The sequence below is a fragment of the Haliotis cracherodii genome, unplaced genomic scaffold, assembly GCF_022045235.1.
Source record: "Haliotis cracherodii isolate W230 unplaced genomic scaffold, xgHalCrac1.p SCAF_11, whole genome shotgun sequence".
NCBI lineage: Eukaryota > Metazoa > Mollusca > Gastropoda > Lepetellida > Haliotidae > Haliotis > Haliotis cracherodii.
The window spans coordinates 25,704,857-25,731,345 of NW_027266266.1; the positions used below are offsets into that span (position 1 = coordinate 25,704,857).

Here is a 26,489-nt window from a genome sequence, read left to right on the forward strand (position 1 = left end):
ATATAAAAGGCACCAGCTACGCTGATGGGCAATACATATGCCACGTTTCGTTGCAAAATGCTGAAAGTTTTTTTATATATTATATATATTGGTTCTGAACGATGGTTAAACGTGTTTATGGAGAACTTACTTCCGTGTCAGGTCCCAGTGCTTTGGGTTATTGTCCACTGAAAATAACATCATCATGACATTAGCAATCATCGACCGGACGCAGTTTACCAGTTTCGTAATCGATACTGTTACAGGATTAGGATTAGACCTTATGGATAATTCGTCCGTTGTGTTAAAATGGAGGGGAGATCAAAGACCGACGGAAGAACTAAAAACGTTTTACAGGCACTGTTAACAATTGAAAACATATTTCACCATATCCTTGATCGGAATGTTGTACGAAGCTGTCAATCATCAGGAGGTTCATGCTGCCATCGTCTGATTGGTTCACGGGCGTCACGTGGAACTGAATAATATACGATGCTATACAATGTCAGAGTGTGTATTCTACACGCATTAATAAAGCAAGCTTTTAATAGTTTCATAACGCTTCAGCAGATGCTAAGTGATGGTCAAGGGTCAGGATGAGGACTGTTTCATGGAACAGGGCTCAGGGCATCACAGCATTTACCTTTCTCCAGAGTTGTAACAAATGTTTACCACGAGCACTGTTATCTGACAAAATCGGCAACGCCGTAGTCATCTGTGACGTCACAAGCTAAGGGCGTCAGAGTGGGTTCACGTTTATGCATATTCGCGATGGTGGATGGGTTTGTTGAAGCGGTGTGGAAATATCTTCACTCCTTGACTTCTGTCTAATATCGCTTTTAGAAATATTCCTGCAAAATAATGTCGGGGGCGCAATAAATGAAATGTACCCAGGATAGGTTACCGCGACCACGTTGAAGGACTCAAAATAATGTCATAATTCTAAAGCCGCACTCATACCAATTCGGTGGTCTGTACAGCAAATACGTTGTGGACATCACAAAACGAATATTACCTTTTCGTCTACGAACAATAAATTCAGAGATAAATTCAGTGCAGAATTGTATGACTCCGTGAACATATCAGGCTTAGCAATAAGACATTACAACAGCTGCATTACAATAATCATTACTGAGGGGCGGTGGGGTAGCGTTCGCTCGTCACAACAAAGGCCCGTTTCGATTCCTCACATGGATACAATGTCTGATGGCAATTTCTGGAGTCCCTCGCCGTGATCATGCAGGAATATGGCTGACATTCACTCACAGTGACTGAGATTACTGGCTACAACACTGCTATACGTGAGGAATATATGATAGTTTGTTGTTTTACGCCGCAGTCAGAAATATTCCAGCAATGTCACGCCTGCATCGACTCTGGGACAGATACACGAGTGGTCAACATTATGAGCTACGCCCTACGCCGTCGGGATACGATGATAGAGTGGTGAGGGCCTTTTCTAACCCAGGTCACATGGAGCGTTTACAACGGAGTTGGGGATTTACGCTCGTTCAACCTCGATTTAAGCAACAAAATTTATAACAGAGCCTGAATCAGGAAACCATTTGTTGATAGCATGAACAACAATTTACATGTTCGGGTCCGATGCCACAATTCACGCCACATGGGGAAAGCACCCGATATTGATGTAACACAACGTATACGTGGCCCTGTGTATATATAAAATATCCCTAGAAAGGAAAACATTGGCATTTACTGAATTCCAGATCAAGTCGAAGAAAATCAAAAAGACTTTGGTACGGCTTTTGTTCTGAAACACCAAAGGGTTGGTGGTCGGAATAAAACTGAATACAAATATAACTTGTTTTCATCACGTGATCGCTAATAAATAGCGTCGGTTGGATCCTTATTAATAGAATATATTGTATTCCACGCAAGCGAAAGTAGGGTCCGCGGACTCGTGAACCTGAACTTAAAATTAATACAAACACATAAATAATGAAAATATGTTGTTATTCTTGTAACTATTCACAAAACTAAAACATAGAAAGTGGTATTTGTGAGAGGGTGAGTTTGATTTTTCGCCGCTTTGAGAGTATTTCAGTAAGATTAAACAGTGTCAGGTAAATGTGGGAGAAAAGGGAGGTTTTAGATGTTTGCCGCTTTGGTTTAAACACTCAAGCACCGGTGTAGTGCTATAGCGCTGTCAAACCTAGACACGGCATCTAAGCGAGCTGGTATTCGATCCCACAATCATACGTTTCTGGCACGTCTAAAAAAATCAATTTTGCTTTTTGAATTGCGGCGTATTATACTTATGCCCCCACCAAGTCCTGTAGATCACAGATTGCCCTTGTAATGATGTTTGTTGTTTAACGCCGCACTCAGTAATATTCCAGCCATATGACGGCGGTCTGTAAATAATCGAGTCTGGACCAGACAATCCAATGATTGACATCACGAGCATCGATCCACGCAACTGGGATACGATGACATGCATCAACCAAGTCAGCAAGCCTGACCACCCGATCCCGTTAGTCGTCTCTTACGACAAGCATAGTCGCTATTTACGGAAAGCAATGGTTGCTGAAGACCATTTCTAACCCGGATCTTCAATGGTCAATTACTCTTAGAACGGTAACGACCGGTCTGACGGGGTTTCACTGTATCTGACTCGTTCTCTGAATTTTTCATCTTTTGTAAAATGCCCTTGATAATCTACCTTAATGATTGTTGACAAATTGTGAAGGCCGAGAACTTGAGACTTGGAGAAGTAGGTGAAGTAATGCCTGTGTCCATCTTCAAACGGCGAGCCTGCAGCACAGGACACCAACACAAGCAGAACAAGACACAAGTGTGAGTTGACCATTCTGTTGTCTTCAGCGTCTTACATGGCTGCTGGTCAGATGGGAAATGTGGGAACTCAAGAGTGAGTGGGACCAACTTCAAAATGAAGTGTTTGGGTGAATGATTGAAACAAACGAACCCGTTCTCCGCTACAAAAGCAATTTCTTATCAGGGTAAAGCTTTGACCTAAAACGGGTTTTGGAAAACAGCCATTTCAAGGACTGATATATGGGACTGGACATTGGACCTTCGATGGGGTAAACTCCCCAGTCAGCACTCTAAACCAAGGTGACCTCATGCAGTATCGATCATACAAGGGTATACCGGCCTGGTGACAAAGCGGGTGCTCTACCATAAGATTGTTTTAAGGATTATCGGCTCAGATAATGTCAAAGGGGATCCCATGTCCTCAGCCGGAGCTAGGGCCGGGTTCGATCTCAACATGAATGTAGCCTTTGCTTGGTTCCCCCTGTCCTGGTTGGTGGTGTAAAGGCGCAAAAGCTCACTTAAACACGTATTGGACTGCAATAAATAATCAAATCCTGAAGATCCGGGGTAGAGTAGGTCTCCAGCAATCCATGCTTGCCGTAAACGTCGACTATGCTTGTCGTAAGAGGCGAATAACGGGATTGGGTGACTTAGTAGATGCATGTCATCGAATCCCAAATTACGTGGATTGAAAGCTCGTGATATCGATCACTGGATTGTCTGGTCCAGACTCGATTATTTACAGACTGCCGTCACATAGTTCGAATATTGCTGAGCGCAGCGTTAAACAACAAACAAACAATAAGCATCCATAGTGTAATTATACCAACTGACTCGTTTAATATATCGGCACTAAATTTTTCTTTACGTTCTACACACTTCAGGCTTTGTAGGACTACCCATAAACATTCCGTAGGTAACTGCAGACAGTGGTCCATTTCACAAGACAGTGTTACAATCGATCTAGATATACCAACATTAACCTAGGGGCACTGGTGTGCGGCCTGATGAAAGCAGCCTCATGGCGGTATCCCGGGGAAGTATAGGTCTCCATTCTCATTACCTCAATCGACCCGTGAAGATCCGGGGTAGAAAAGATCTTCAGCAACCCATGCTTGCCGTAAAAGGCGACGATGCTTGTCGTAAGAGGCAACTAACGGGATCGGGTGGTCAGGCTCGCTGACTTGGTTGATGCATGCCATCGATCCCAATTGCCTGGATGGATGCTCACGGTGTCAATCACTGGAATGTCTGATCCAGACTCGATTATTTACAGACCGCCGTCATATAACTGGAATATTGCTGAGCGCGGCGTTAAACAACAAACAAACAAACAGTACCCCATTCCTGACATAGAAGTCAGTGATGAGGATCTGACGGTTACACGGTGAATGAACCTCATGATAGCGCACCATCCAATCCGGGCTGCGTGGATAATTGCTCGTTATCTACCACTGGTTTACCTGGCACAGTTTATTCACATGCCGCCATGATATAGCAGGACTTTCGCGGACTTCTTCGCATATTTTCACACTCTGAGAGTTTTATTGTCATTTGTTGCTTGGTCCTATTCTGTGGGAAAGCATACAAGGTATCATGAGTTACGTCCCTTGCACCGCTTACCCTGTTACCTTACGTTCTATGTTCACATTTGCACAAATGGCTGGATATGGTCTTTGCACGAGTTTATATTTTGTACAGATAAGATCATCATACGTTGCTTGTAGATGAGGCTTAAAATGAATTTGGAAAGAATTGCAGTGAATCACACAAAACACTTATCTATTCTTGGCCTTGAGGTGTCTTAAGTAGCTGCTTTTGCATGGTATATAATTTGAATTTTTAAAAAAAACCAAGTAATTTTTCGTTTTCATGCCCTGTATATATACAAGCCATATTATGGTCCTCTACATATTGTCAGAAATGTTTCAGCATTTTTGGTTTGAGAGACAAATATTATTAAAAATTTCAAAGTGTTGCAATGCAGCATATCAAAAGTGTGAAGGCCCAGCCAGTTTCTGATTAGAATCTTCAACATTTCTAAAGTAAGAACAAAAGTTTGTCACATTAGTCATTATGTGGTTCTTTTGCAAATCTGGACTTTACATAAACCATAAATCTTTTAATATATGTACATTTAACATCCCTAAATATATGGTCACATAAGTAAAGCAAAACATTTCCAAACCATTTGGTACAACAAATTTATTATCTGGTGAACAATAAATAACAATAAATAACAATAGGTGATGAGTCACACATAACATGACAATATTTGGTTTTGGCAGAGTAGATCACAGTTTACAAATAAATACCACATATTTCTTTCAAATAACACGGAAATGAAAAATGTAATTAACGAAAATCTGAAGTTGAACACCAGGAGCTGCTTATACACAGAGTGAGTGAGTGAGTAGTTGGGAGAAGTCGGAAGTGATTCAGGTACTGATGTTTATCCCTTTGTGAAACCCCAATGTGTATGATGCTGACAGACCAATGATCACAATCATGGAGAATCTGCAAATGGAACCCTCTAACACAGCAGATCCTGTAGTTACGAAGGGATGCAATTCTGTTCAGTGAACTGTATCACCTTAGACCACAGGGAACCGTTGTACATGCAGTTTGTTCATGTCATGTGACCATTGATGGTTCTACCTTGACTGTCATGGCTTGTCATGGACTTTGACCTCATGACATTTAAATCCTTATATAAATTTGGACAAAACACAATAACTTCTCAAAGTATTGTTCAGGCAGTTCAATAAAGACAACCTTTACACAATAAGCAAACTTAGTTCTTTGAGAATTAGTAGTTCAATGAAGTGATCCTGTCATGGATAAAAGCTAAAGAGGTCGTTGTCAGCATTGGTACAGCTATTTAGCCCATGTACGTACCTGCACACAGATATGAACCCTAGCCAAAATCAGAATACACATAGGTACCTGGTACACTTAACAGCTGGCAAATCAATATTCCTTCAACCGAAACCAAAACATGTTGTAGGTCCAGTTCATCTGATAACAGCTAGATAATGCTGCGCGGAATATTAGAGAAAGTATGTCCGTCACTGTGTATTCCTGTTTTTATAGAACATGCTGGAATGTGTACTGCCATGTTGAGTTTTACCTCAGTTTGGCATTCAAGATGTGTTGCATGAATCGGTCAAGCACTTGGGCAATGCAGTGGAATGGACTCAGCCTAGGCTACCTTTCTGTATTCTGATTTGGGCAATGGTACATTTCTGTATACAGAAACGTACCTGGGGTACATATCTGTAGCACCCGTGCTGACAACGACCCCTCAGATTCCTCATTGAAAGAGTTTGCTTTTCTAACAGGCATTTGAATGTTTTCAAATACAATAACACAGTTTTGCATCAGCTGCCTTGTAGTAGAGTCTTTGTTCAAACTGGAATGTGTGACACGTTCTCTTCTCTGTGGCCCGCCTGTTGCCTGATGCTATCTGTTAGTGTGACACGTTCACTCCTCGGTGGTCCGCCTGTTGCCTGATGCTATCTGTTAGTGTGACACGTTCACTGCTCGGTGGTCCGCCTGTTGCCTGATGCTATCTGTTAGTGTGACACGTTCACTCCTCGGTGGTCCGCCTGTTGCCTGATGCTATCTGTTAGTGTGACACGTTCACTCCTCGGTGGTCCGCCTGTTGCCTGTGGTCATCTGTTGTTCCATGTGATGCTCACCGAGTTTGGCCAGATGTTTTTCTTCAGCTCCAGCTGCCCTGACAGACACACACTTGAGTCTGCCACTCTTGTGTTCCACTGAGCCTACACATCTAGAGTTGATAGAAAAGCAGTGATAGCTTCTTAATTAACATGGCAACAAGGAATGAGATCATTACTGACCTGGACCTCAGTCACGATGTTAGCCTGGTGATGATATATATCTTTTACAGTCCTTGCTACTTCACATCTTGAGTGAACAAACTCTCTATTTTTTTTGAGAATGTGACCTTGAGAACAACTTTGACCAATGATAAACATGATAAGAGTCTAAAAGATACATTTTCACTTAGAGAATATGGACTCATGAAATTATATGACAATAATAGCAAACACAAATGCTGTAGAAAAAAAGGGGTCTATTTCTATTACTGGCTGTAGGTTTTAGGGCAAAATGTGACACTTAGTCCTATATTTCTATTACTGGCCCATCTGTTTCAGGGCAATACGTGACACCTGGTCCAATATTCCATTACTCACAATCTGTTTCAGGGCAATATGTGACACCTGGTCCTATATATCTATCTATTCCTGGCCCATCTGTTCAGGGCAAAACGTGACACCTGGTCCCATATTCTATCACTCACAATCAGTTTCAGGGCAATACATGACACCTGGTCCTATAGCTATCTATTACTGTTCCATCTGTTTCAGGGCAATATGTGACACCTGGTCCTATGTATCTATCTACTCCTGACCCATCTGTTTCAGGGCAATGCATGACACCTGGTCCTATATCTATTCTTGTCCCATCTGTTTCAGGGCAATACGTGACACCTGGTCCAATATATCTATCACTGGCCCATCTGTTTCAGGGCAATATGGGACATCTGGTCCTATAACTCTATTACTGACTGTCAGTTTCTGGACAATAATTGTCACCTACACCTATCTTTCTATTACTGGACCATTCATTTCTGTAAATCCTAATTGGTTTGTGATCCACTGATTGGGTTTAACATGACATAAAATTGCCATTAAGCAATCAACTAACATAACTGCACAATATGTACAAAAGAACATTGGAACATCCTTTCCATGTGCCTGCTTATTGTTTTCTAACAATTGCAGCTACTAGGAGTATAAATGTGATCACATAGTCCAAGCCCATATGTAACATACCTCTGCCATTGTCCCCTTATCAGTCGAGGAAGGCTTCTATCCTGTAAATAAAGCAAGTGAGTGAGTGAGTTTAAGGCCAGGTACAATGTAGGTTTTATCATGTAAATCAGTCCCTTCTGTATTCCGTGATTCCATGGTTGAAGAACATTTTGCAGAACTGCCAACTGGGTGCAAAAATGTACCTGTTTTGTAGAAAATAGCTTTTTATGAAGAAATTTGCATTTATCTGCAGCAGAGGTCGTCAAATACACTGCAGAATTTTAACATGTGAGTCGAAAGCTGGTTTGAAACATGTAAAACCTGCATAGTTTTATTGAAACAAATAGTCATTATTTGAATCAAGCATTGAATAAATTAAATAATTTAAAATAATTATTTGAGGCATTTACGTTATATGGAAAAAAAGAAAAACAAATTGACAAACGATCTTTTTAATATTCTACATTTTGAGAAATGATTAAATGAAATCAAAATCCTGATTTTGTTTTGAAAAGAAGCTGACTTCTGCATCACTGCCTACTGAAGGTGTAGATCTCTTATGTTTACCCTAGCGATCTTCAAATTCACTTCAATAAGATATTCTAGCCATGGATACATTTATTATAAAAATGCCTGCCACAAGTCAAACAAAGTCAAACACTACGAAATGCATGAACAGTAAATGTAAAGTTTGCAGAATTGTGTGCAGAATTATCAAAATTTGGTTGCAGAAAATATGTGTACAGTTGATTGCTATTTCTGGCTTAGTTTACGAGAAACTGCACACGTATTTTCTCAATCATTGCATATATATAACAATGCTTAGCAGTAGGGTACATGCAATCTAATGGTAAATCATCATAGTGCGTGATGTTTTATCGTAAAAATCACATTTTTATTGACCAAGTTTGTTATTAACTCTTCGCACGTATGAAAATCATATGCATTATATAACATGTCTTTTCTGCTCCTGTAAAATTTTGGTATGGGAGGTAACTCTGGTCAGATGACAAGAGGGATTCGGCTATCCAGAAATTTGTTTATCCAGACAATATTTGAGAAGATGCAAGTGTCTGCATAAGCGTGGTTTGACTGTACTACCACTAAAATCTACTGAAATTGTATATGTTAAGACAAGAAGACACAAAAGTTATTTGTCTCAATCAGCTTCTACAATCTGTGACAATGCCCCGCTTTCAGCCAAACACCGATGAATCCAACCAACCAACCTTATAGGAATTCCAAGGCAGAATAGTTCCACTACCTCATGCTTATGCTAGGAACACACAAATGAGGATTGAGTGTTTACCTTGCACACTGATGACATGGGCCAATGCTCATGCCAGCAACATCTAGATTCCCTGGTCAGTGCCGCTTAAACGACATAGAAAACTTACAATTTCATAGAAAATGCAGTGGACTGTATCAGTCTCATCTCTCAGAACAAACTCCTTCCCAGTTCCAGACTTGTCAGTCACGACAGCTGAGTCCAGCACACCTGCAACACCGAAGGAAACATGCCTGAAGGAAACAGACAACAACTATGTCACAGAAGAGAGCAATCTCATAAAAATCAGATCTTAGTTCTCGCTATCGCTAAACAAAGATCTGAGGACATCCCATTAAGGGTCACGTCAGAACGACCTTTCATCCAACCATTCAAAGCATCGCTTACCAGATCATGAAAGTGAATGTATTTTCTAATCATGCAACCTCGAAAACGTTAAGACGGGTTATTCCGAATGACAGTTACAGTGAGTACGACTGATTCCGTTAAAATTATCGTCTATCTCTCGCTTCCATGGGATAAACATTTGAACAGAGGAGGCGTTACACAGTACGTGGGAAGCACTGCCATACAATGTTCGTTCTGTCAGTTTTCAAAATTTTAATCGAGATCGGTGTCAACATATTTTTCAAGAGTAGTCTGAAATGGAAGTCGCCAGGTTGAAATGAGTGCCGTAAAGCTGGAGGAAGCCGCTTTCTAATTGGCTGATGTCGACTTCTTGTTAGTCGTTTCCATGGTCGTCAAAGTTCGCTCTGATGTGACCTGTAATGGGATGTCCTCAGATCTTTGTTTAGCGGCAGCGTGAACCTAGATCTGATTTTAACGAGGTTGCAGGAAAGATGCATGTAACACATGACATGCAATGATAAACGCAAAGCAAAATATATATGTAATGCAATACAGACAAAATGTCTATGTATGTAAAAAATTTAATTTGATCATAAATAACAATAGGTCTCAAAACATACATGTAGCACAAAAAATACAGTATACATTTTGCAGAAAAAAATCCTGCAACAAAGATACAACATTCATGTAGTCCAAATCATACAATGCATGACCAACTCGTGCCATTCAGGGACAAGCCAAATGTAGACTAAATGTGCCCCTCTCGTCGGATTCCATATTGGCTGGTGTGTCAACAGGAAAACCACTTCAAACAAGAAAGATAAACATAATTCTACCCATGTTTAATGATAATCTTTTGTTTGCAAATTATTATTTGTTTAGATAAAGTTAGATGAAAATATGTAAATTATAATACAAACATGTGTGTCATCACAATTTCATAATAATTCCTAAAGATATGCTCATGACATAGTTGGAATTTTACAATCAACTTTGCTTTTAGCAGAGATTTATGTGAATTTTGTATACTGATTTCTTTTTTTCACAACCTAAAACTGGAATATTACAGACAAACAAACTCTTAATTTTCAAAGCTCAGTGAAATTAATGCCACTGCACTATAGAATACACCTTGACAGTTAGTCAGCATCTAAAAAAGAGTTATTCAAATGTTTTCTGTATATATATACTGGGGACAAAACACTTACAAATATGAAACAAGTAACTAAATTTCCATGTTTCTAAATCTGCAAGAATGAATGTACTATTGTATAACACTCCTGCATGTGCACCAGTCTGGTTGGTTCATGTGATACTTTCCACTGTTCTTATGTGTATTCGAATTCGACCCACATAAACTACCTAATTATGCATAGGTATGCATCATTCTTACAGCACTTGTGAAAAAAAATATCAGTGCTGTTGTGACTGATGGTAGACATTTAATTTGTATCCTAGAGTAATATCTGAGCAAGGTATTGTAGTGTTCTTTCAATAACCAAGAGACAACCTGCCAACTTCCCACTTCGTTTATTTCTCAGACCACCAGTGACAATCGGTAGCCAAGCCCGAGCACGCATTGCACGTGCGTTACGTAACGTTTTCCGAACCACTGATTACATTACATGAACGACTTCTGTTTACCATCAGAATATATCAAACAAAACCCTAATATTTTACACTTTTCCCCCTGAAAAATATACAAACATAACGTAACCTGAAATAATAGTACGATCTTACTGCCGTTTCATAAGCAAAGTATCCAAATCAATGTTTATCGTTGAAACACAAATGTCACACTGACCTAAGATGTGGTCAGTAGGTCAATACCTCAATCCAGTGTCAACACACGAATACACTATACGAGGTAACTATGACAGGAATGGTACAAGGTCTGTGACTCAGGTATTTAAGATCCCAGCAGTGTTAAGGTAACACTAACAGTTCAATAAGACAGTCTATCTGGTTTCTTCCTCTCCCTAACAGGATATCTTCGGGTCGCTGTTTCTGTAACAGGTACAATTTCAGCCTCTGGGTGCCTTGTCCCAGGTGGAACACTCTCCACCCTGATTTCCCCAGGAAATGACCCCTTGGTACTTTCAACTGGAATCTTCTCTACCCCAGACATTGGCGCACTTTCAGACCTATCAGGGATTGTTATGTCCTCAGTAGTGGATGTTACTGATAGATCAGGCGTACCTGGCATAGTTATTAGCTGATCAACATGGCGCTTCCACTCAAAGTTCTCTACCTGAACCTTGTAAGTCACAGGACCTAATGCTTTTAGTACAACCCCCTGGAGCCATTGTTCGGTACGTCCCCTGTAGTCCCTCACCAGGACTGGGTCGCCAACTTCGAAACGCCTCCCAGCATCCACTTTCGGAGACACTTTTCTTTGAACTGAAGAAGCAAGATCTGGTCTCAGCAAGTCGAGTCGAGTACGAATACACCTCCCCATGAACAATTCTGTTTTCGTTGTACTGTGAGGTGTGGTTCGGTAGGACAGCAGAAATCTGCACAGTCGCTGTTGAAGAGTAGACGTAGATGCCCTCATGGATTTCATAGTAGTCTTAAACGTTCTCACGAATCGTTCTGCCTCACCATTTGAGCTTGGGTGGTACGTCGAGGACAGAATATGTTTTACTCCATTTTTCTTCAGAAAGGTCTTGAACTCGTGAGAGGTAAACTGTGGTCCATTGTCAGAGATTAGCTGATCGGGAAGGCCATAAGAAGAAAAGAGCTTTCTCAAAACATTTATGGTACTTATTGTTGTTGTTGATTTCATCTGAACTACTTCAGGCCATTTGGACATAGCATCCACCACAATAAGAAAGTTCTCACCCATAAAGGGGCCAGCAAAGTCAACGTGAATCCGTTGATAAGGACGGGAAGGCCAGATCCAGGGATTCTGTCTGGTTGTAGGTGGGACCGTTTGTACACTTTGACAAGATGCACAGTTTCTTACTAGCTGCTCTATGTCCGTATCCAAATTAGGCCACCACACATGAATCCTTGCTCGAGATTTCATGCGAACAATCCCCGGATGAGAGTCATGAAGATTATCCAAAATCTCAACTCGGTACTGAGTGGGTACTACTACTCTCACTCCCCAAAGTAAGCAGCCCTCTTCACATGTCAACTCGTCCTTCCTTCTATAACACGGAAGGAATTCAGGAGAAATATCTCCTACTGAAGGCCAACCACAAACAGTGAAATGTTTCACTCGAGATAGCACTTTGTCTCGTACAGTTGCAGCTGATATGTCTCTGGATGTAACAGGCAGATTATCTAGCTGAGCAATATGCACTGAAGTAGCTTCTCGTGTCCAAAATGTGTGTGAAGTGGATTTCTGACCATCGGTATCTGCTAATGGTAATCTGGAAAGGCAATCTGCATTAGCATTTTGTTTCGTGGATTTATACTTGATCTCGTAAGTGTAAGCTGATAGCTGGATGGCCCACCTCTGCAGTCTTGATGCAGCAAGTACAGGAATTCCTGTTTTAGGTCCAATAATACTTGTTAGTGGCTTGTGGTCCGTAAACAGGGTGAAATGTCTCCCATACAAGTACTTATGGAATTTCTGGATTCCAAAAATGATAGCCAAAGCCTCTTTCTCAATTTGAGAGTAGTTTTTTTCAGCGGCTGTCAGAGTTCGTGAAGCAAACGCTATAGGTCGTTCCCCAGAATTTGTATCATGAGAAATGACTGCACCTAAACCATGCTGAGATGCATCAGCCGCCAAGATCAGAGGCTGTTTTGGGTCATAATGCACTAGTACATCAGATGTAGTCAAATGCTTACACAGTTTCTGAACGGCTTTCTCACACGAGCTGTCCCAATGAAACTTTGTTCCTTTTTGCAGAAGTTTATTTAATGGTGCACACACTGTGGACATATCTGGTATAAACTTCCGGTAATAGTTCACACACCCCAAAAAGGATTGTAGTTCTGTCAGATTTGTTGGTCGCGGTGCATTTCGGATTGCTTCAATCTTGGATTCCGTCGGATGAATACCTTGACTGTCCACCCTGAAACCAAGGTACTCCATAGATGGTTGCAGGAAAGTACACTTCGACTTGTTTAGTTTGATGCCATAAGAATCCAAACGTTCAAACACATTATCAATGTGCTTCAGGTGTTTACTGTCATCTTTACCAGTGACATACAGGTCATCTATGAAATCGCCAGTTGCTGGAAGACCCTGTAATACCTGGTCCATGACATTTTGGAATAAAGCAGGGGCTGAAGCGACCCCAAAGGGTAATCGTGTATAACGATAAAGGCCCTTATGGGTGTTCACAGTCACATATTTCTTAGATTCCTCATCAAGTAACACTTGTTGATAGGCTTGTGATAGGTCTAATTTGGTGAATTTCGTCCCACCATTCAGTTGGTTGAGCAAATCTTCTGGCACAGGCAAAGGATACTGAGACACCTCCAAGTCTCTGTTCACTGTCAGCTTATAATCCCCACATATCCTCACAGCGCCTGAAGGTTTGAGTATCGGTACAATGGGAGCAGCCCATTCAGAATATTCCACTTTCTCAATGACCCCAATCTTCTCTAGTCTATCCAATTCCTCAGCTACCTTATCCTGCAGTGCATATGGCACAGTTCTTGGTTTATAGAACTTTGGTTTTGCTCCGGGTTTTACAGACAGATGAAGCTTAACACCCTTCACAGTTCCCAAACTGCCATCAAATAATGCTGAATACTTTGACAACAACTGTTCCAAGTCCTTCTGGGAATTGTCAACTCGCACGGTATTGACTCTGCCAATGGAATACCAGTCAAGCTGTATCTGAGATAGCCAGTTTCTGCCTAGGAGCGCCGGTCCACTTCCTGTCACCACATATACAGGTAAAGTGATAGACTGTTCATTATAGTCAACATCCACCTGTATTTTTCCCAAAACAGGTAACTTTTCTGCAGTATAAGTCTCCAAGTAAGGCAGGTTGGTGGTTTTCAGCAGAATATGCCTAAAATCTTTCTTGTACTGCTCCTCCGAAATCAAAGTTACTCCAGCTCCAGTATCCAACTCCAATGAAATGTTTGACCCTTCAACACACATAGGAATGTAGATGGGCTTATCACCTGCAATAGATTTTACAGTGAATAAAGTATTACTCAATGTGTCCTCATAAGAGTCTGCATCCTCATCACTGCCATCAGGTAGCTCATGTTCCACTGTTGAATCCATATACCTGACTTTGGATGATTTTTTCTTAAGTTTTTCTGGTTTATGGGCCTTCTCCTGTGGTTTCTCATGGCACCTCCTGCTAATGTGTCCTTGCTTCTGACAGATATGACATATGCTTTTCTTGTAATAGCAATTTTCACTGTTGTGGTTTTTCTTTCCACAGCGCCAACATTCACGGTTATCCCGAGACATCGATCCAACTTGCTTATCTGAATACTTCCGGTTCTTGTCAGACTTCACTAGTACATTCACTTTATGACTAAACTCATTGGTCTCCTTATTCGCAGCTTCCATACTCAAAGATATTTCCATTGATTTCTTTAAGTTCAAATCCTTCTCAGCAAGCAATCTACGCTGCATAGCTGCTGCAGCGAGTCCACACACAAACATGTCTCTCATTGCATCATCAAGAAATCCACCAAAATCGCAATGTTCACTCAGTTTGCGTAGTTCAGCCATAAATGCACTCACTGATTCACCAGAGCGTTGTTTTCGCTGATAAAACTTGAATCTTTCAGCGATAACTAATGGTTTGGGATTCACATGGCTTTTAACGACATCAACCAATTCTGTATATGACTTGTCAGCGGGTTTTGCCGGTGAGACTAAAGTCCTCATGAGGGAGTAGGTTTCCTTACCTACTACGGTAAGCAATATCGCTTTCCTCTTCCCGGCATCTTCAACATCGTTAGCGACGAAATACTGATTAAGTCTTTCAATATACTCAACCCAGTCTGCATTTTCAGACACTGAAAATTCCTCCATTCGACCATATGTCGAGGACGCCATTTTTAACAGCACAGCGCACACTACAACAAGCGCTATCAGTCCCATTAACACAGAGCGAATGTTCGTCACCAACTTACAGATTGGTCTTCTTGGTACCACACATGTAGAATCCCATCCTCGTCGCCAAAATTGTAGTGTTCTTTCAATAACCAAGAGACAACCTGCCAACTTCCCACTTCGTTTATTTCTCAGACCACCAGTGACAATCGGTAGCCAAGCCCGAGCACGCATTGCACGTGCGTTACGTAACAACGTTTTCCGAACCACTGATTACATTACATGAACGACTTCTGTTTACCATCAGAATATATCAAACAAAACCCTAATATTTTACAGGTATATCTATACACAGTGTTATAACACTATCATTTGGTATACATGCCATTAATTTAAAACCTCAGCTCAGCTGACACATACCAGATTACCCATTGAACAATGTGGATATTCAGCCTTCTCTTCTGTCAATAGTTACACGTCCATTTCAACATTTCAGTACACCGTATATTATGTCAAAGTCTATTGAAGTATGAAACTGAATATATTGTTGTGTTGTCAATGAAGCATTAGCTTTCTTGATTTGATAGCAAAAATTGTAAATAGTGAGTGAGTGAGTATGGTTTTACGCCGCTTTTAGCAATATTCCAACAATATCACGGCGGAGGACACCACAAATGGGCTTCACACATTGTACCCATGTCGGGAATCGAATCCGGGTGTTTGGCGTGACAAGCGAATGCTTTAACCACTAGGCTACCCAACAGCCCCTTAAGAGGCGAGAATTTGTCAGACATGGTGACCATGGTTGATAGTGATCCATCGTACCCTGAAGGTTTGGATCATTGTTCAAAACATTGATCACTCGATTGTCTGGTCCAAGTCACTCAGCCTGACCTCCCAAGTTATTAAGTTGCCTAATAAAACCTCCATAGGTTACAGGTGAGCTATTCTAAACTGGAATCCCCATGGGACTTGTCCTGGAAAAATATCCATTTTAGGAAGTCTCACCAAACACTTCCAGCATGTGAGGTCCCAACTGATCAGTGAGCAGGGCAGACCTCTTTACCATGGCCACACTTGAAGACAGCACCCTCAAACCTGCCTGGTGTTTACCCTTTTTGTCAGCCTGCTTTGAAGGCTTGCTGCTTGAGGCCTGATGGAACTGAAATTGATTTGCACAACACACAACAGGGATGAGTACTTCCAGTTACAACATACATTCCAATACAGGTAGAACAATGTTTCCGAGTGTGCCACAGGGCACTAACAACAATGTCCAGGAGTGCACTTTGTAGTAGGAGAGTGTCAACAAGACATTTTACACCTCAGTGAATGCCATTGCACCATTAGGTATAAAATAGGGCATAAACACTATTAACAAGGCTTGAAACTTCCTCATTATCTGCTTTCATATTTGATATAAAATGTCTCATTTCAATCAATACTTTCAACATAAAACTGTGATGACATCATAAGTATTTTCTATTATTAGATAGGTAAACCCTGTTCGTGAAATACCTCAAACATGTGCCTGAAATAAGATAAATGAAATATGAATGAATGGGTCCATGTGTGAAATGACATGTGACTAAAATATGAATCAATACAGGATTAAAGTATGAATTGATACAGGTGTGTATAGTATATTGCATTGTTTGTGAATATTATTGATGCATCATGTATTGGTGACTTGTGACATCTCTAAACTAATACACAGTTTTTCCTTGAATTTAATGACACCCTATTCAATCTATGAATCCTGATTTTACACTGCGCATCAAGCTGGTTCCATAAGTACAGTTTGCATGTTTAGCAAGATTACTTGAGAATTAATTAACACTGGCTATAAATGATGTCCTACAAACTTATTTTAACAGTGCCATTATGGTCGTAACCATGTCACTGGCACACTAACAGAAGGAATTTCACACCCTCCAACATATTGCAATAAGCCGTGTCTACATTGCAACAAGGCAGCAACAATGGTTTCTTGTGATGTCATACATACTTCATTATACATGTACATGTGAACAAGCTACACTTGTCATGTTCATGACTAGTGAGTGTTGGATAGCAGTAGACTTGAGTACATGCAGGAGAAAGTAGTACTTTACAATCAATAAGTTTATTCAGCGCCCAAAACCTTTAATTCTACTAGTACAGACTTGGCTCTTAGAAAACGTTTCTGTAAATTTATGTGTATTATATGGACTTTATTAGTAGAGCTTACTAAACCAAGTATACTTAACAACAAAAGTTCCTGTGACACCAATATTTTAGTGTATTTTTCAAAGAAGTAAAGTTTGGTTTTCAGTATTGTAGAACATGTATGGAATGAAGTCACAAAAACGCAACTGCTACAGAAAAGCATGCATTCCATGCAAAAGTTGACTTTTATGCAAGCCCCATGCATTTCCCTACCCAAGAATGGGTATAAAAACATGTGCGTTAACGGGATTCCATATGCATTGTTTAGCATCGTGCTGACAACAACCACTCAGTAAAACATCAAAATTAAGCAATTATTCAACATTACAAAATGCCATGCCTATCCGAAAATGAGCGTCTGAGAGCCATTGGTATGCTTGATGCAGGATTGAGTCAACGTGATGTTGCAAGACAATTTAACGTCCACAGAAACACCATTTGGTGTTTATGGCAACGTTGGCAACAGACTCCATCCTCGGAGTGGCAGGCCATACGTAACCAATAATCGACAAAACAACTGTATTCGATTCCAGCTAGCAACAGTGACTGCAAGAAGCATCTCTGGCCTTCGACGAATATCTTCACAAACCGTACATCGTTGCCTCAGATGTGCAGGGTTTGTCGCCAGAAGACCCGCCAGACGTCCCATTTTGAGAGGAAACCACTGTCCAGCATGTCTACAGTGGTGCCAACAGGGTCTACGCTGGACGGCCATGCAGTGGGGACAAGTTCTATTCACTGAGGAGTATCGTTTTCACCTCAGCCATAGCAATTGACGGATTCGAGTGTACCAACGTCGAAGTGAACGTTACGTCAATCATTGTGTCATGGAAGAAGATCGGTTTGGGAGCGGCAGCGTAATGGTATGGGTAGGGATTACAGCAAGACAGAGGACCCGTTTGATAGTGGTAGAGGGAAATCTCAATGGACAGGGCTAACGCGACAAGATCATCGGCCCTGTTGTTTTTGCGTTGTCATGGCCCAGACATTACCTTTCAACACGACAACACCCGGCCTCATATTGCTCGACATGTTAGGGATTCTCTTCAACAACAAAACAACGTGAATGTCATCCCCTGGCCAATTCGCTCCCCTGATCTCTCACCAATCGAGCACATGTGGGAGGACATGGATCGGCGCCTTTGACGTCAACCACGTGTTCCACAGACACTCCAGGAACTTCGAAATATGGTCCAGCAGATATGGACAGATATTGCACAGGACTTTGTGCAACACCTGGTCCATTCCATGAGACGAAGATGTGTTGCTTGCATTGTAACCAGAGCTGGACACACACGCTATTGATTTGTAAATTGTCATTTTGGCATGTTCATCTTTTTTATGAAATCACACATTTTCTGAAGTCAGTATGACAAATTAAACCATTTGTACACTTACAGGAGTCTTTTATCTCTTGCAAACCAAAATTATTTCAGATTTGGTAAAAAACAAAACTTTGCATTAAATCTTATTCAATGTCACAGGAACTTTTGTTGTTCTGCATAGAATTTTTCTAGATTCAGGCTCTGGTTTAGTGGCTGACTGCAAATTTACAACCTCATATATCTGTGTATCATTTGAAATTGCTACTTGTCTTCAAGATATATTATTTGTATTGTGGCACAGTGTTACACCCATTGGCCGTATCCTTCAACATATACTTTCTCTTTGTTGTTTAACGCCGCACTCCCAATATTCCAGCTATATGTCGGCGGTCTGTAAATAATCAAATCTGGACCAGACAATCAAGTGATTGACAGCATGAGCATTGATCTGCGCAATTAAGAAACGATAACATGCATCAACCAAGTCAGTGAACCAGACCACCAGGTTCCCGTTAGTCACCTCTTACGACAAGCATGGGTTGCTGAAGACCAATTCTAACCCGGATGTTTATGGGTCTTTAATATAAACAGTGGTACATATCTCTTGATATACACTTTGAATATGTTATTAGGTATAAACCATATAGATCAGAAGATATGTCTTCCCACTATCCCCTACTTTTTTGCCACAATGTTATGGCTTATGATATTAATGAACAATATAGTATATATATTTTTTACCTACTTTGTGTTTTACTTTCTTGACTTAAACATTGTTAAGTTAGTTTGGCACATAATACTGTTTTAACTTATTTCTCTTCCAGTAAATGTATATGTACAGACCCATTCAACAAAGCAATGTTAGCACTGAGATTGACATAATATACCCAATACTTAGACTTAGAATAGTTGTACCATCAACATTGCTTTGTGACATGAGAATGCAGTTCAAAACTAGTACCTACACTCTGCGTATTAATATTAGGGCACATTTTTGTAAAATTTGCTTTCCTACTTGGTTCACTGGAAACTTCCTGTCAGTAGGTGGGACAAAAAAGCCAATTCAATTTATTGTTCACTTTTCTCCGTTACTAGAGGTTGACTGGTGTTGAATGGTTTAATGTGGGAGGAGAGACTACAAAACAGCTGCATTTTTTTACTCTCATGTTTATCATACATCAACTTCAGTGGGACCTTGTTTAGAAAATATTTTTTTGGTACTACATGCTATCAGCTTATCGATAGGATAAACAAATTTGTTTTTTACATTTCAACAAGATTAACAGTCGAATAGCAGATTCGTAAAGCAAGTAAAAAAAAGTTTGGCCTTATCATGAACCTCAACATGCAATTAGCCCTATTTCATTTCAAGAATGATGACAATTTTTTATTTAAAATTACAACTATTCCCATGGAGCTAACTTTCAATAAATCAGAGGTTAATGAAGATATTCTCTTCATGCAAGTTTGCCTGATAAACTATTATTAAGACCACATAAACATTACTTATCAGGGTGTCTACCTTTGAAACATCCTTTGATCTTGAACTTGCACAGGCCAACTCCTGACCAAACCCTGTGTGGACGCCACCTCTTGAATCCATCAACAGACTCCCAGGAGGAGGGGGGGATGCAGCCTGGAGTGCAGTGGGCATGGGTGGCACTCCTCCCCAACCCTTGGAATAACCCATGCTGGCCAAAGCTGCTTGATGGTTGTACTGGTGAGGGCTTTGGTCATAGTTACAGTTGCTTGCTCCTGCATTCCACACACCACCCCCTCTGGGCTGGGGATTGTGCCCTCTTACTGGGTTTGGGTTCCTGTTCTGTTGCTGGTTATAATTGCCTCTGGAGGGCTGCTGGTTATAATTGCCTCTGGATGGCTGCTGGTTAGCCTGGAACTGGAGTTGGCTGTTGGTGGAGTTTTGCTGAGTGTTCCTGGAGAAGGAACTACTTCCACCTCTACCAGTCCTTTCAAAATGATATAATTATGACATTGTAGGCCTTAAACAATATATTTGAATGTAGGTAAGTTTCCAAACTTGGGACAAAGACATATATGGAACATATAGTTGCAATTTGAGAGGTGGGCTAATATTCCTTTTGTATATTTGGTGACTGGTGTTACTAACACTGCAATATAATACACCTAACACAGTTTTAAGATACCCAACTTTCTGCTGGAACACACACAATATATGTTGGTGCCCAAACATATGCCTTATGTACAAACAAAATGTAATGAAGAAACAAAACATTTTTAATATCACACAAGAGATAATACCAGGACAATTTGTAGTTTTATTTTAGTATTGCCTGTACTTTCTAACTGACTTTATTAGACATTAAACATTATGACAATTACACAAAGATGGCCAATCAGTTGACTTAAGGAACGTAACTGCCCATCAAGATTTGTACCTGGACCTTACATGATGCTGGTATCAACATGATAATATGACACAAGTCTGCAAGTCTGAGACTATAAAAATACAGGAAAAGACTAGCTACATTTCCCCATGGACGACCTCTCTTACCATTAGGTAGATGGCAACTCTGTAGCAGATAATGATGTGGACAAGTAAAAAACTATTTTCTAATCCTGTTAAATATGCTTCTGATCATTGCACTCATTCACTCATTGTACATAGTAAACAACACTGTCTAAGAGGGAGTAATAATATCATTCTCATTTACCTGTTTGTCTGATCTTTGGGTGGAACTGCTTGCTGACTGCCTTGGTGTCCCCAACCTACTTTCACAGTGTTGTTTGTGATGTTGTTATTGTTGCTGTAGTTGTTGTTGCTGTGGTAGCTTGGAGTGGGGACTGATGATGGTGCAATACTTCCTCTACCACCACCTGCACCTTGAGGAAAAACAAAATTACCCTTCAAAGTAACATGTACCTTGAAGCAAAATTACAGTTTACTCTTGTTTTTGCATTTAGCTGTAATGAAGGAGATATAAAGTTTTGTTTTATTGCTAAACATATCTATAATGAACCAATGGCTATTGCCATCCACAAATAAAGAAAACATATAACCAGTGTTAGAAACTAATATTTTAAGTACACTAGTCCTATATATGATAATTATTAACATATAACAAATCCCTTAAAAATGACATATTTCTACTAGTCCTTATGATAGGACTACAGGACAAGTGCCAACTTCTAACTCTGATAACGTCTTACTTTTGGCAATATTACAATGGCACCACAAGCAACACAGGAAATGATGAAATGCAGAGATTTTGAACCACCAGAGCACAACCTACTTTTTCAAGGCATTGGGAGTCAGTGAATATTGTCGCAATGTCAGTCAGCAATATCCCAAGTATATCCTGAGAGCCTGTAAAAAATAGTGTGGGCCAGGCAATCCTCCAAAGTAGTTGCAACTTTGTCCCCAATCCTGCTATTCCTGCAATGTTCCTACCTCCAGCACCTGATGAAACACAGTGTCTCTGTTTATGAGCAGGCGAGTAAGAATCACCATAGGCACTTGTTGACGGGGTCTGCAGTCTTCTTCCTTGAGCTTGGAACCCCCCTACAGGCATTAAATCTAGGAGACAAACATGAATGGTGAGTGAGATAGTGTTAGTGTAGCTTGAACAGTATTTCAGCCATGGCACAACATGTCAGCTAAATGAAGGGGATAGCCCAAAGTAATCCAGTATATGATCTGGGATTCTGGGATTCAAACTAACAATCAGCATATTATATCACTACTAAGGGGAACAACTCTGCACAGTAAATTTCAGTGTTGCGTACAACTGGACCAGCCAAATCATAAATAAATATTCAGATTATAGTTGAAGTACTGTCACTGAACAATGACTGACTAAGTATTTCAGCTATGTCATAGAGTCAACTTATTTGGTACCGAACACCTTAAGTTATGAAGGCCTAATATGTTTAACACTTTGGTGAAACCCACAAGCATGGGTATAGTGCTGACAAACCAAGAATCATCTGATAATCAAGACTAATATATGATCTGGACACATGATCATGGGATTTGGGCACATCTGAGGCAAATTTGGAAAACAAATCTTTGGATAACTGGTCCTTTCAATTATCCCAAAGCAATTTAGACTCACGATTTTATCCAGGTTCTTTTTAAAGTAAGACATACTGTAAATCTTGAAATTAAGGCAAGAGTGAATTAATAAGCGAAGAATGCATTATTAAACATCGCATTTATATCAACAATAAGACATTTTGGACAGCAGAAATACCAACTTAAACATACGCTGAAAACAAACAGCTATGTATTCCAGTTCCAGTAGTTTATAAACAATGTCATTTAAACACTAATTACATCCTGTGAATTGTCACTGCTGGAGTCAAGACAAGAGTTCTACTCACTTACGTCATCACTTGTCACACCTGCAACTCCAGACAGACGCCACCCACACAACACAGTGTCTATGTTTTTTGCGACTATGACAAAGGCCAACACGAGCCAGCCCACATGTATTGTTTAAGCAGAAGTACTCTACTCAGGGCTAATAAGCACTGTTATTTGGTGCGTGATTGAATTAATGTAAGGTTGGAATAGTGTGAGGATTCTCCTGTAAACCTGACAGAGGACATTTTCTAATTAGATATAAATACACTGAAGCTGAAGAGGAGGGGGGTGTCGCATTCATATTGAGTCACATTTTTGGCTAGGGGCCAGTGGTCGCATTCTTTTAGAGACGCATTAATTTCACGATTTACAGTAAACAAATGAAGATCATGATAAGTTCACTGCATCTTACAAATTAGACTTTCCTTACTCACAATCGACTCCCAATGGTATCAATGACGTTGCAATGAAGCCAAAAGGAACTTCTTATACAAAATTCTATTTGTCCAGCTCAGGTGATTAAAACCTTTTCGAAGTAAAACCAACATTAATTGAACCCAGAAACTGCAAACAAACACATAACGAAAACTATTCATTGTTACTATTACCTACAGCTTGTATCCAGCAAATCAGTCTCAATGAATATAAGGACATAAATGCAGAAAAGAAGATAAAAAGAAATCCAACCTAAAGGTTGATTTGTGACAGATAAACCTGAGTTGGAGAGAAAAATAAAACACATTGTTTCCTGGTCTGACTAAGATGGGCAGATTATGGTCTCTGATCCATAATAGTTTGCCACAATGCTATTCCAAGCTTCCAAGGTACTCCAAGCCATGCATGTGTGACTTTTTTCCAAAGTGAACAAGTGCTATATAAATTCTGTGTGAATCCCATTTCACAAAAATACCAAAAAGAAAATCAAAAATTTTAAATAATCTTTCCTCATCACACCAATCAACATCTTCTCGAGGCAAGAGAGTTAACTGACAATAAAAGTCCAGTTTCCACCCTTGTCGAACTAGGCTGAAATTCCTGGGCTCGATCGTAGCGCCACCAGCGGCTGTTACGAGTTGAGTCCCTTCTATGCCTCTCCTATGAACAAATCAGATTCCACCTCTCGTATCACTTGTGTTTGCTTCAAACAAAATGGCGGCGCCCAGTAAAGACAACCTAATCGACAATCAAGATCTGTATTGTGAGAAAACGGGTCTTACATCGCGAAATTCATCAAATCACTTGAGCACCTTGATTAAAGACTTAAAAAAATATGGAAAATATCTGTTGACAACGAGTTGGCGGTGCACATGCTGTGCAAATCCTGCATTCGACCGAAATCTGCATGACAGTTTACGAACCGGATTTCGATTTTGAGCGCTATTTTGATTGGACTATGGACTCGAGTAGTCCAGCCAAAATTTAACTCCATAATACCAGCCTAGTTCGGCAAGGGTGGAAACTGGACTTTTATAGTCAGTTAACTCCCTTGCCTCGGGAAGATGACCAATCATATTCTTACAAAAACAGATTTTTTTGGAAGAGGCTCATTTTAATTTCATTTTGACCACTGACAAATTGTTCTAATTGTTTTAATAATTCATAAACAAGCTATATCAAGAAAAGAGGCAAGTAACAGATAGATCAACAACTTCCCACCTATTGTCTTGTGATCAATAAAGCCCTTACAAAGAGAGTGAGAGAGTGAGTGACTGAGTATGGTTTTATGCTGCATTAGCAATGTTCCAGCAATATCACGGTGGGGAACACCAGAAATATGGGCTTCACACATCATACCCATATCGGGATTCAATCCCGGGTCTTTGGCGTGACAAGGGAACGCTTTAACCACAAGCCTACCCGACCAGCCCTCTTACAAATGGATCTAGAAAATGTACGACAGTTATAAAGAAATCTGCTTCGTTAATTCTAGTTATCAGGAATCAAATCTAATAATAATAATAAATGCTTGGCTGAAACTGATGAAAGTATCTCTATTTCCAAAATGACTGAAATTCTGAGTTGTAAATACCACTGAAATGTTTGTCACTGTGCTACCTGGATAGCTTGCCTGGGCTGCTGTAGGCATGGATGGGGTGTTGCTATGGTTACTGATGGGATCAGCAAACATGGCCTGTCTCTGTCTTTTCCTGTGGTTAAAGATGGGGGTTGGCGTAGGCCGGGAGGAGCCACCATGTTGACCTCTCTGAAACATGCAAGGTTTTCCTAGTCTGAGAGTACTTTCTATCTACATAGAATCAAATCTTTTCCTTTAATGGGATCGAAGTTCTGATATAATAATAAAATTGTAATTTGTATGACACTCCATATTTAGAGTGGGCTGTTTGATAGTAAAAAGGCCTACAATTTCATATTATAGAACAGAACTTTCAAGGCTACAAGTAAGACCAGATTTGATTATTTATTATTTATATTCTTTGACGTGGGAGCATTTTCTCATGTCTTATGCTGACAGAAAGACAAAGAGCAATAACAACTCATAACCATAATTTAAAGGGGAGCTTATAGAAACTTCCAAATCTATGCATGCACTTTTAACAAGCTTGTCACAATGTAACATGCTTTAGGAACAATCAGAGTATACTCACTTGCATGTTCCGTGGTGTAAATACCTGAGACAGGTGTCAATAATTAATATGTTGGCCCACTTGACAGATGTTGCTTCACCTACGATAGATATGATCTATTATTTAGAGGAGGGTCCATTTGGGCCAGTTGTTGTGCTTTCTGAAACATGATATGTAATTTAAGTAATTTAATCTTAACATCCAAATCAATGTGGGCATGGTTGGGTTTTTTCATTTAATAATGGGGGATCCCCCACCCCACCCCACCAAGCCAACACACACACACACACACACACACACACACACACACACACCTACCCACCCCCAACACTTAATCCTTATTAAAAGCGCCTTTATGTATACACAGTAAGGCAACTGATAATAATTGTAAATATTCATTTAATGTACTGGACTTATGTTTTGAATTGAGTACCATATTATCTTGAGCATAGTGCACATTTTTTCCCCAAAAAGCATAGCAAATCAGCGGGGCTGCACATAAATACATACCGTAATGGTTTTTGATGTTATTTCCCCAACGCAAAGACACGGGAGCGCGTAACACCAAAGATATATATATTACTGGTGACCAGTATACGTCCCTACGTGACACTGGCCTGGCCATTAGGTACAGACCAATACATTCTTTACGAGTTTTAGGTCTATTTTTCGATATTCGTGAGCGTAAGATCAACAAGCACATCCGCAGCTAGGTACTACACGTATTAGCAGCAGGCCTACTTAAAGAATACCCAATTTCGGGATAGGGTAGACTGCAGTATTTCCCA

At 40.2% G+C, this 26,489-nt stretch overlaps 2 protein-coding genes across 2 annotated transcripts in view; both read right to left on the bottom strand.

Moving 5' to 3' along the window:
• The window catches only part of LOC139455642 (uncharacterized), a 42,037-nt gene extending 39,228 nt beyond the window's left edge, over positions 1 to 2,809 (bottom strand). Inside the window, exons 1-3 of the mRNA XM_071237197.1 lie at positions 2,663 to 2,809; positions 367 to 457; positions 131 to 167 (exon numbers count right to left, since the gene is read on the bottom strand). Coding sequence (XP_071093298.1) covers positions 131 to 167; positions 367 to 457; positions 2,663 to 2,809 — 275 coding nt within the window. The remainder of the gene's footprint in view (positions 1 to 130; positions 168 to 366; positions 458 to 2,662) is intronic.
• A 3,608-nt stretch (positions 2,810 to 6,417) lies between these two features.
• LOC139455643 (spermatogenesis-associated protein 22-like) lies at positions 6,418 to 25,758 on the bottom strand. The gene is made up of 10 exons (XM_071237199.1): positions 25,723 to 25,758; positions 25,172 to 25,319; positions 23,134 to 23,154; positions 22,202 to 22,327; positions 21,465 to 21,633; positions 20,294 to 20,738; positions 16,247 to 16,400; positions 9,014 to 9,114; positions 7,638 to 7,678; positions 6,418 to 6,568 (listed from the first exon to the last, which is right to left on the bottom strand). The coding sequence occupies exons 1-10, from the start codon at positions 25,726 to 25,728 to the stop codon at positions 6,418 to 6,420; spliced, it is 1,362 nt and encodes a 453-aa protein (XP_071093300.1). The 5' UTR covers positions 25,729 to 25,758.
• Between the last annotated feature and the right edge of the window lie 731 nt (positions 25,759 to 26,489).

Bases quoted from the DNA above. Each gene is read 5' to 3' on its own strand.
- LOC139455643 (XM_071237199.1), bottom strand. The intron at 9,115-16,246 runs GTGAGACTTCCT...TCGGTGTTGCAG, and splicing joins TCACATGCTGGAAGTGTTTG to GTGTGCTGGACTCAGCTGTC. The intron at 6,569-7,637 runs GTATGTTACATA...TATCAACTCTAG, and splicing joins ATAAGGGGACAATGGCAGAG to ATGTGTAGGCTCAGTGGAAC.